We start from the raw sequence: 11229 nt of genomic DNA on the forward strand, positions 1-11229 counted from the left end.
ACAAACATATCTAAAAAGATACCGCACAAGCAAAACCTCAGAGTTTGTTTGTTTCTTAAAGCTTTTTTTAAATATATTTTCACTAGTAGCAACTTTTAGTTTTTTTTTTTTTAAAATATCAACAATGTGTTTAATCACCTGTCTTTCTGACTTTTTTGGATGGCTATAAATATTTCCCTTGACTTCCTGTCAAAGAACTTCCTGCGGCCGATCGGCTGACTTTCTTCTTTGCTGTTCTGCAGGTCGCGGCTTCCTCTGACATGTTACCAGAAAAACAGTTCCAGTGCGCCGTCTGTCAGCAGGTGTTCACCAACCCGGTGACCACTCCCTGCGGACACAACTTCTGCCAAGCCTGCATCCAGAGCGTGTGGGACGGCAGCGACGTCTGCCGGTGCCCCACCTGCAACAAGTCCTTCACCTCCCGGCCCGAAATCAGCATCAACACTGCTTTCAAAGAGCTGGCGGACACGTTCAGGGAGAGGATGGTCCGCTCGTCGGCCTCGCCGCCGCTGTCCGCCGCCGGACCGGGCGAGGTGGTGTGCGACGTCTGCGCCGCCACGTCCCTGCAGGCGAAGGCCCTGAAGTCCTGCCTGGTGTGTCTGACGTCGTACTGCGAAGCCCACCTGGAGCCCCACCGGAGAGTCGCCACCCTGCAGCTGCACAAGCTGATCGAGCCGGTGGAGAACCTGCAGGACCGGATGTGCAAGAAGCACGACAAGCTGCTGGAGATGTTCTGCCGGGACGAACAGAAGTGCGTGTGCCGGTTCTGCACCGAGACCGAGCACAAAGACCACCGGGCCGTTACGATAGAGGACGAGAGTGCGGAGAGGAAGGTACAAGGATTGCACTGTTTACCCGTTTCCACTGACGGAAACCTAGTTCTGGTTCTGGGCTGGTGATGGTGCTGGTTTAAAACCGGTCCGCCACGTCATCATCTCAATGTATACATTTGTATGAGTCTTCGCTTTCGTACCAAAACCCCGCCCTTTGTTGCTCGCCCATATGTCGATATTTACAACATATGTCTGCCAAACAAACACGGTTTAAACTTCTATTCTGGCGGTTCAGGTCCAAATGCTGAAGACTGAGGCAGATTTTGAACAGATGATCCAGGGGCGACTGAAGAAGGCGGAGGAGATAAAAAAATGTCTGAAGCTCAGCACAGTAAGTCTTGATAAAAAACTTTCTGTCACGAGGCTTGTTTGGATTCAACAGATGAAGAAAGCAAAGTCGAGCAAAGAGCCATCAAACATTCACGTCGAATCCCTGCTTACTTACTTATTTACTGTTTTATCAGAAACTCTGTCATGACTTAAAGTCGCCTACACATTTGCCATTTTTACCCAGACGAGTGCAGAGAAGGAGGCGACGGAGAGCGACCGTCTCTTCACGTCTCTGATCGGCTCCATCGAGGAGAGGCGAACCGAAGTCCACGCGGAGATCGAGGAGAAGCAGTTAGCCGAAGAGAGGAGGGCCGAGGAGCTCATCGGTGAGCTGCAGCAGGAAAGCGCTGAGCTGCAGAGGAGAAAGGCTGCGCTGGAGACGCTGAGGAGCACCGAGGACCACCTGCATCTCTTACAGGTTAGCGTCGGCCTTAAACTGAGGTGGATTCAGGGGTCAACTTACGAGGGAAATGGTTTTTAAATGGAGAAAGCAGAAAAGAAGATTTTTTTTTTTCTTCCGAGTACAATCTGTACCAGGTAAAGATGAGATTTCTACAAGAAACACAAAAATAGTGACACAATTCATGCCAATGTTCAAGCTTCTGCACGGTTTTTACCTCTTGTAGAGTTTGCCCTCTCTTACGTCACCTCCACCCACCAGAGAGTGGAAGGACATCGCCGTCCACCATCAGCTCTGCGTGGGGACGGTGAGGAGGGCGCTGTCTAAACTGGACGACACGCTGAAGGAGGAACTGGGCAGTTTGAAGAAAGATGGTGAACTTTTATACTTTAAAACTAAAAACCATGTCGTGGTTGAATGCATCCACCAACCAATCAAGTTGCCGTTTACGTCAATGTACAGTAGATCTTCCTGCAAAGAAGTTACAAAATTCTAAAAGCGTGGATGAAAATATTTGTAACCAACATAGTTTCCAGGTGGACACCCGAGATTAGTGTAACCTCTTCGGTGTCCGACTGATTGTGAAATATGGTCACAATCTGACATGAATAATGGCCAGAAAAAGCGTTTTTGTGGACCATCATGATGTCATAGTGATGTTGACCTTTGACCTTTTGGATATAAAATGTCATCACACTATCATTTTGTGTAAAATGTTGTTTTGCATATTAGTGTATGAATTATTGGATAATGGTCACTAGTTTGTGTTTCGTGAGGTCACAGTGACCTTTGACCTGCAAAATGTGTTCAAGATGTGACAAAATATAAATGAAACACATCAGTCTACACTGAGAGACATGGATGAAATTTGGAAACACACATTTTTCTATACTTGACCGTTAAACATCTTCAATGGCCAAACATATTTTTGGTATGTTTGTTACACACCCTGAAACTCACAATTATTATTTTTATTTTTAACTGACACTGCCAATACTTCAATTATTTTATTGTTCTTACAGAGATGAAGAGGATGCAGAAATATGCAGGTACAATCCCACTGAACACAATCACATCCAATCGACTTGCATCCACTGTGTTCAGGACAATGTGTTTTTTTATTTTACATTGCTAATGTTTTTTGGGGGGGGATTCAAAAGGTTTTGGGTTGTCGTTGTATCGTAAAAAGACAGAATAGCAGAGAGAAATGTCCCAAACAACCGAACCTGACCCGAGGACACACATAAATAAATGGACTGAAAACAAACCCATGCTTTCATGATACATGCAACTTTAGATTCACTTATTGATTTATATTGATTATTCTTTTTATTCTTTTTACTGTTTTCTATTTTTTTTTTGTCATTTATATTTTAGGTCATCTCCGTTTTCAGTCATTTAGTCCCTCAGCCACTTGTTCCTTCACTCACTGATTCGCTGTGCACGTTGCCTTAAACCTTCTCTAGTGCTTTGCAGGTTTTGCTTCATTATTGGCAGCAATTCTACAACAACAACAAAAAAAGGCCAACCATTGGCACAAAATGTCCAAAAAAATACGTAAAACACGGCCGGGAATCAAAATCTGGTCCGTAAAACTCACTTCTTGTTGAACATTTTCTCAACAGGAGCAGCACTTTTACGTCATGAGGCATTCATGTTATATTGGGTTTTTCATAAATGGGAGTTTCCAACTTGTAAATAGTGTTTGCGTCAAATTCCAAGCAGAAATTACTATTTTTCTACAAGTGCTGACAAAATCCAATTTGGCACCTTCTAATATGGAAGCACCAGAAAAACAAGGACAGTCGTTAAATATACTTAAACTTAAATGTAATGGAGGTGGTGTGCACAGTACTTTAATCCTCACGCCACCGCTGATCCACCTTCCATCCATCTCTTATGGCATGAACACAGCATCAGCAGCCGCCGTGGAACAGTGAGATTTTTACTTGTGACCTGGTGTTTTTTTCGAAACCTGATCGATCAATTCAGGCAGACAGAATCTTTCCGTCTTATCTCCCAGTTGACCTGGTGTTGGATCCAGACACCGCCCACCCAAACATCGTCCTGTCAGCCGACGGGAAGCGGGCGGGCCGAGGCGAGCTGCTGCAAGTCGTCCCCGACAACCCCCAACGCTTCGACCCCGTCATCTGCGTCCTGGGCAAGAGAGGCTTCCTGTCGGGGAGGTTCTACTTCCAGGTGGATTACTCTCTTATAACAGTCACGAGATGGATCCTGCAGCGGCACCGTTTTTATATCTCCATGTGATGTTTGATTGTCCATCAGGTCACAGTGGGGCCAAAGACCTTCTGGGACCTCGGCGTGGTCAAAGAGTCGGTCAACAGGAAGGGCAAGATCACCTCCAAGCCAGAGAACGGCTACTGGACGGTGCGTTTGAGGAACGGCAACGAGTACCGAGCTCTGGACTCCCCGTCTGTCTGTCTGTCTCTCCAGGAGAAGCCGCAGGCTGTGGGAGTGTTCGCCGACTACGAGGAAGGAACTGTGTCCTTCTTCGACGTGAAGGCCGGATCTTGCATCTACACTTTTACCGGGTGTTCGTTCTCCGAGAGGATCTTCCCCTTCCTCAGCCCGGGGGTTTCGGATGATGGCAAGAACGCGATGCCATTGATCGTCACAGCTGTCAATCATGAAAAAAAGGCTTCAGGATGAACCTTCAACCTTTTTTTTTTATCTTGGAGTATTGATTTAGTATTTGACAGTGAAGTCTTGTTTACTCGATATGTGGGTTCTACTACGACTTCATGTGCAGCGATTTTGGCATCTTCTCTTTGACTTTCCAGCTAGTTATTCTGGTAGTTTCCATGATTAAAGGGTCAGTTTACCTTCACTATGAACACATATGTTCTCATTTACCCCGAGTGGTGTCTACACTTGCAGACAGTTGGAATAGTTGGGGTCTATTTTGGGGGGGGGGGACGGGGGGGGGGGGGGGGGACGACTAAACATGACATCCACTGATTATTATCTAAAATGTGTGCTTAAAATAATGTTAATTTGTATTTTATTTGTTAGATTACATCTGCATGTTTTCTTTTTCTTTTATGAAATTCAGCTGTAAAAACAGCCAGAATCTCTAAAAAAGTGAAAACTTGAATGGATGTTTTTAATATTTGTCAGTACGAAATGTCAGTGACATGGCTTTTGTTTTTGTCCACGCTGTGAGAAAAATTGCAACAAAATCTGAAACTCTGCCTCTGCTCTGCATTAACATCAAGAAAAATTCATTTCCATGTGGTTTGCATACGATGCTGCAGGCTTTAGAGGACTTTTTCTAAATCAGCCAAAGCAGTGGAATAATTCAAATCAAGTCAAAATCAAAGCTCAGACCACTTTTGAGGAGATGTTCTGAGCTTACTAACAATATTTATATTGAAATTACCACCCGATTGTGCCTCTACTGTTCATTACAGTACAAACCTGCTCATTAATTTGAAAAGTATTAAATTATTTGATCTACTTTGATAAATAAAAGCTTGTTTATGACTGTAGCAACAGTTTGTAACGTCTTTTTATTTGTCACATTTCTTCCAGTTCTAATGTTTAATTCTACATGGTTGTGTTGTGATTTTACATTTATAGCTCTCATATGTGACTTATCATTCTTTTTTTGTTTTCGTGGACACGCAACAGCAGAAACAAAAGTAAAAGTTTTAAGTTAGTCATTGATTATAAACTACATGTGTAAAATAGCATTGGTCTAATGTATTATTAATTTTTTTATTTCTGAAGTGTGTCTGTGACATTTTATCTAAGTGCCTTTTACACAGGAAAAGTCAAATCTTTCTGATTCGAAGTTCATTTGACAACATTTGTTTTCATAAAGAGTTTGATTATTGAAGTGGTAAAAAAAAAAAGAGAAATACATGCCATGACAGCAGAGATGAAAACTCTGAAAATAATAACAAGTGTGATTTGAGATTTATATGGAAAAAAAAAAAAAATCCTAAATTTGTATGTCGAAGCATAAAAGCTCTAATAATATCACTGTGAAAGTAATTTACGACAAGCCCTTTGTGCACCCTTTCCCTAAGTCAGCACTTCTGCAGACTTTGCCGGAGGGAATTACCCACAGTTCCTAGCAAAATTTGCGACATATTAAACGTGGTTGTCTTCTCGTTGTCCTGACAAAATGTCTGCATTTGATTTACTAACATTAATGCTTTTCTGGTAATTAGCTAAAACTATCTATCTATCTATCTATCTATCTATCTATCTATCTATCTATCTATCTATCTATCTATCTATCTATCTATCTATCTATCTATCTATATATTATTTTTCATTATTCATTTAATCAGTAATGTATTATTTTTGGGGGGGAAGTGTGGCATTTTTTTTCTTATCCAATAGCGATGGGTGTGATTTCGAGGACGCTGCAGTGGCAGCCTGTGGCCGCTAGAGGCAGCCGAGGCTCCGCTCCCCTCTTCATGCGCCTTTGCGTGTTGCGCGTCAAGGAAGGAAGGAGCAGCCTCTCTCTCTCTCTCTCTCCATGATGTCGGCGACCATAGACAGCAGCAACGCCGTGCAGGCGACAAAGAGAAAGCACCTCGGGATCCCCGAAGCGGTGTTTGTGGTGCGTACGCCCCCGTTATCTCTCGTCTTGTCGCCCGCGCGCACCGTAATTTACGAGGTTTGGCGGACATTTGCGGTCGTAGCCGGCGTGTGGGCGCGTCACGCTGGCTACGAGCTAGTTAGCTGAGCTAGCGGGGCGAGCTAACAGCGTTAATCCTGCTGTGTGTGTGTGTGTGTGTGAGTGAGTGAGTGTGTATATATGTGTGTGTGTGTATATGTGTGTGTATATGTGTGTGTGTGCGTGCAGGGCGGCTGCTGCCATCTATGGACATCGCTGCGTCTTACTTTCACCGCGCCCAGTTCCCCTCTTCGGTCCCTGGAGATGTTTCTGCTCCCGAGAGCCGCTTTTCCTCAACGAGTCTCTTGGTGCCATCAGCTATCAGCTATGATCTGCTGGCGCTGCCATTCAGAGTTTATCGACCACTATCACCCAGTTTGAGTGACCGTCTGTTCACGGAGCTGCTTGGCTGACAGGTCACCCCAAGTACCCAAAACCACGCTGTGAAAATACTACGTTTAATAAAGTTAATTGCTTTATTAAAATAAAAGTATTGCCAGTATTATCGCAAAAAAAAAATCTACTTAAAATATGAAAAGTAAAAGTGAATCTGTTCAGTAATCGCTCCCTGTCAGTGTTTGTGATGTCTTTAGGATTCATATTACTGCTGTAGATATTTAGGGGTTGTGCTGATTTTAATGACTTTGTCAGTTTATTCTCCAGGAAACAATATGAAGTTAGTTTTGTCTTTTATATGTATTATAAGCGTAAAAGACTGTTTTGAAAGCAAGTGTCTAAAACACTTTTGAGAGAAAATTTCTGTCCCTGCAATTAAAAATGGAGTTTGTAAGTAAAACTATATGAACTGAGACTAAATTCATTTGGATTGTCAAACACTGAATGATTGATAAATGGCGGATCGGCGGAGCAATCGTTTGTGAAACTATTCTTTTGCAGTATTCTCGAGTTCACGCGCGGAATTAAAGGGAGAAGGAACCATTACGATGACATGAAATTAGACATTTTTTTGTGACAAATAAGATTGCCATTTGAGTCATTTTTTGAGCAAAAATGCCAATTATTCTGTAGTTTCAGTCTCTTTAATTGTGAGGATTTGCTTGTTTTTCTTTCTTGTGTGATACGGAACTAAATTTCTTTTGGGTTTTGGACAAAACAAGTGATTTGAAGATGTCCTGCACTGTCACTGTTTTCTGGCATTTTAAAAGATGATAAAATACCTCATTAATAGGTGGGGGGAAAAAAAAGCCACCAGATGATTAATTAAATCAGTAAAACAAATATTTATCAGTTGGCTCTTCTCTAATGAAATTTCCAGGTGTGTGCGCAGCCAATATTGACCGATGGACCTTTTTCACAGCAGATGTTTTCACTCTTCATCCCACTTTTTCTTTCGGAGGCCGCAGTGAGACATTCGTCCGCGTCATATCATTGTCGCGTGTTAGTGGTTGTAGACTTAACGTGAGCAACAACAACAACAAAAATAGCAGGAAACAAGCATAGTTTGTCCACCGGGGAGCACTGTCAAAGGAAATGTCTTCGCAAACGTTTCACCCTCCGGAGTGCAGTCGCGTCCGATATGTTTTTAATTGTTCATAATAATTCAGTCCTGTTTTTTTTAATGTTTTTTTTATGTCTCGGCTCACTTTTACAGGAGGATGTCGATTCTTTTATGAAGCAGCCCGGCAACGAGACGGCAGACTCAGCGCTGAGGAGGCTGGACGAACAGTACCAGAAATATAAATACATGGAGCTCAACCTGTCTCAGAAGAAACTCAGGTAACGCCAACAAAAGGACACCGCAGTTTTACAGTTGTTACAAATGACGGTGATAAATATATCTGGATGTTACAGAGTTGTCATGTTATTAGAATTACGGTGTAAATGTCAAAACATCAGCGATTTGTGACCAAAGATTTCATTGTGTTTCGGTCACCTTTCTAGTGGAACAGCCCATAATTACACTTGAGAGGGATCTTTAGTCAACTGCTGAGTGGAAAGGGTTTATTCTCATAGTTAACTTTACTCTTAAGTCTTTGTATTGTTATATTTTATGGTATTTTGAGCCCACTTTTAGAGAATTTCCATGTTTTAAAGTAATAACACTGGTGTTGTTTTTGTGATAATCTCATGATATCCTTTCTTGACTAAAAGCATTTTTATTTCTCTGTGCGCGCAGGTTGAAAAACCAGATCCCGCAAATCACACAGACGCTAGAAATCCTACGACACATGCAGAAGAAAAGGGTGCGTGTAACTTTAAAACGCTGCAATCCGCTTTTCCCAAATACTTTTCCATAATCTGGCGGTAAACCTGTCGACAAGTCGCGCTGAACTCAGACCGCCAGTACGGTGGTTAGTTTCCACAAATTTAAAGTTTTGTTTGTGCTTGAATTTGATTTATCATTTTACATTATTTCACATGTTTACCATATTTTATGGGGTTGTTCCCCCCCCCCCCCCTTTCTGCTCATCAATAACTGGCCATCACTTTAGTAAAGATGCTTTGTCTTGTGGCTGCTAACAGAAATGTAAATTTGAAGAGCTTTGGTTTAGTTTCTGTTGAGTCAGGAAATGTGACGGTCGGCTTTGATCGGAAAACGTTGTTACCATGTCGTAAAACTAGAAAATTCCTTCTCGGGCTTTGGAAGTTTTTTTTGAAATTCCCGCCTCATGCGTGAGCAGTTTTGAGATGCGCCCTGTTACCGTTTCAAAACCAGACAGAACAGGCCTTCTGACCGAGTTTGCCGTGTTTCCCGTTTTCCCAGGAAACCACAGAGCCCATGGAAACACACTTCCTACTGGCTGACAACGTTTACTGCAAGGCCTCAGTGCCGCCCACCGACAAAGTCTGCCTATGGTTAGGGGTAAGTAGTGCCCGGGGTAAACTTGTATTGGAAAGAAGACAAAAAAAAAGAAAAAGAAATTTCATTCTGATGGATGCATAATTTGAGCGTTAAGCAGAATTCCTGAAAATCATTTCACTTCAAAAAGATGAAAACAAAAGCAGGATGAATGCAGTAAAAAGCTCGGGAGACGTCGGGAGGTTCGAGTCGGTTCATTTTTTTTAAAACGTCGCAGTTCTTGTACTGGTTATTCATATGAAGCCGGGTGCTGCTCTCTTCATATCCCCCCCCTCCCCCCCCCCTCCTACCCTCCCACCCCCCAAAAGGCCAACGTCATGTTACAGTACGACATCGATGAAGCCCAGGCTCTCTTAGAGAAGAACCTGTCCACCGCATCTCGTAACCTCGAGACACTCGAGGACGATCTGGATTTCCTGCGAGACCAGTTCACCACCACCGAAGTCAGTATCCTTCCACCAAGTAGTCCGCCCAGTTTGGGCTCTCGGCAGTTTCTTGGTGATAACTTCATGGGTTTTTGTTGATTATTATTATTATTATTATATTTATTTTCCCCAGTGGTCGGGTAAACAAAGCAATTGTGTTGAAAATGGTTGACAAAATAACACTTCTGATTCATTTCACGTCTAAAAATGATAAGCTGAGAGGTGTTTCTGTAAAGAACCGTCTTCGATGTTCACATTTTCAAAAACACCACAGGTAAGTGAAAAACAGTTTCGGAAATTTTAAAGCATGTTGTTTTCTCTCGTGAGAATTTTCGCCGCACGTCCTTCCCAATTAAAAACAAGTTCGGTGTTATTTACATGTCCAGTTCTGAAACAAGAGACAATGTTGTTGTTGTTGTTGTTGTTGTTTTTTAAATGGCTAATTCAAAGAAATGACCCGGCTGCCGTTGTTCCTTTAACTCGCCGCTCCCCTCAGACATGGCGCGAGTCTACAACTGGGACGTGAAGAGAAGGAGCAAAGAAAACCTCCTCAAGTCGGGAGACAAGTCTTAATATCGACGGGACAGCGTCCACATACCCCCCCCCCCCACCCCCCACTTCTGCTAACTATCTCTCCTTAGCCAATAATAACAACAAACCCCGCCTCCCCCTCCCCCCCATCCCCAAGTCACATGTACGGTCACCCCAGAGCTCGGCGCACGGAGGGCATGTTCGAAATATTGCCGGAAGTCGTCGAGTTCTCGATTGTGAACTCTTCGAGGTGGTTTCGGTCGCCCGTGTCGGTGCCGCGCGTGAAGCCGGCGAACTTCGACCGCGCCCGGATTTCCGATTTGCCCCCCGTCCGGCCGAGCTCGCACTTCCACCACGACTTTTTCTGTTGATTTGTTACTTTTTAAAGTATTTTTTCAAGTAAAAAAACTAACGAAAAAAACAAAGGCAACGATGCAATTTTTGTATTCTTTTTATTGGTTCGAGTACGCTCCGGTTATCATTTGGCAGATCATGAGTGAGGGCTCTCTCGCGTCGTCTTCTCCTCCCGGTGTTTTCCTTCCTTGCCGACCTGACCACTTTCACACGTGGGACTTTTAGTCGAGTTATTGATGAAGCACAGTTGCCGTTAGCAGAATCCGGCTCGCTGGATGACACTAATCTTTAGCAGAAGAGCGCAGAATAAATTTGCCTTTTGGCTTGGGTTTCCACTTCCAACAGGACTTTTAGGAGTTCAGAAGGATCAACTCGTAGTCCTGCTTCACACCCGCTGCTCCTCCTCCTTCGTCCTTTGACTTTCAACATCTCTTCCTCCTCCTCCTCCTCCTGCTCCTCCTCTCCTTTTTGCCGCTGTTCTGTCTGTATTTATTTGTCTCTCACTGTACTCATTAAACAATGAATGAAGTAAAAGAAGATCATTTGGGCAAAGAGACGAGACCTTGACGTGATGCTCTGTGTGTTTCATTTTCTCACAACAGAGACGGTAAAAAAAAAAATATATATATTTACAATTGGCTATAAGCGATAAAACAAGCCAGTGAGCAATTATAAGTATTATAAGTACCCACAGCTGAGGGTGTACAGAGGACCACAGGTGTCGGGAAAAGAAAAAAAAACAAAACATTTTATTTTTTGAAGCCCAACTGGAAGATTTTAAAATGAATCTAATATCGTAGTTCACAGACCTGAAAATGGTCTGGAATTAACACAACGTTTTCAATATGCACTGTTTTTGAGTTTATGGTTCAAAATATGTTCAT

The 11229-nt window shown here is 43.0% G+C and overlaps 2 protein-coding genes across 2 annotated transcripts; both read left to right on the top strand.

Annotated features, from left to right (window-relative positions):
• The first annotated feature begins 260 nt into the window (after positions 1–260).
• LOC138203803 (E3 ubiquitin-protein ligase TRIM39-like) lies at positions 261–4233 on the top strand. Its single transcript, XM_069158797.1, has 7 exons — positions 261–833; positions 1069–1164; positions 1348–1581; positions 1790–1937; positions 2586–2612; positions 3587–3762; positions 3850–4233. The coding sequence occupies exons 1-7, from the start codon at positions 261–263 to the stop codon at positions 4231–4233; spliced, it is 1638 nt and encodes a 545-aa protein (XP_069014898.1).
• Positions 4234–6048: 1815 nt separating this feature from the next.
• Positions 6049–10912, top strand: vbp1 (von Hippel-Lindau binding protein 1). Its single transcript, XM_069158957.1, has 6 exons — positions 6049–6157; positions 7827–7951; positions 8352–8418; positions 8940–9038; positions 9344–9482; positions 9957–10912. The coding sequence occupies exons 1-6, from the start codon at positions 6074–6076 to the stop codon at positions 10031–10033; spliced, it is 591 nt and encodes a 196-aa protein (XP_069015058.1). The 5' UTR covers positions 6049–6073; the 3' UTR covers positions 10034–10912.
• Positions 10913–11229: the final 317 nt, after the last annotated feature.

Source organism: Embiotoca jacksoni, unplaced genomic scaffold (assembly GCF_022577435.1).
Source record: "Embiotoca jacksoni isolate LCO1_2020_lvr unplaced genomic scaffold, fEmbJac1.0.p SCAF_24, whole genome shotgun sequence".
Lineage (NCBI taxonomy): Eukaryota > Metazoa > Chordata > Actinopteri > Embiotocidae > Embiotoca > Embiotoca jacksoni.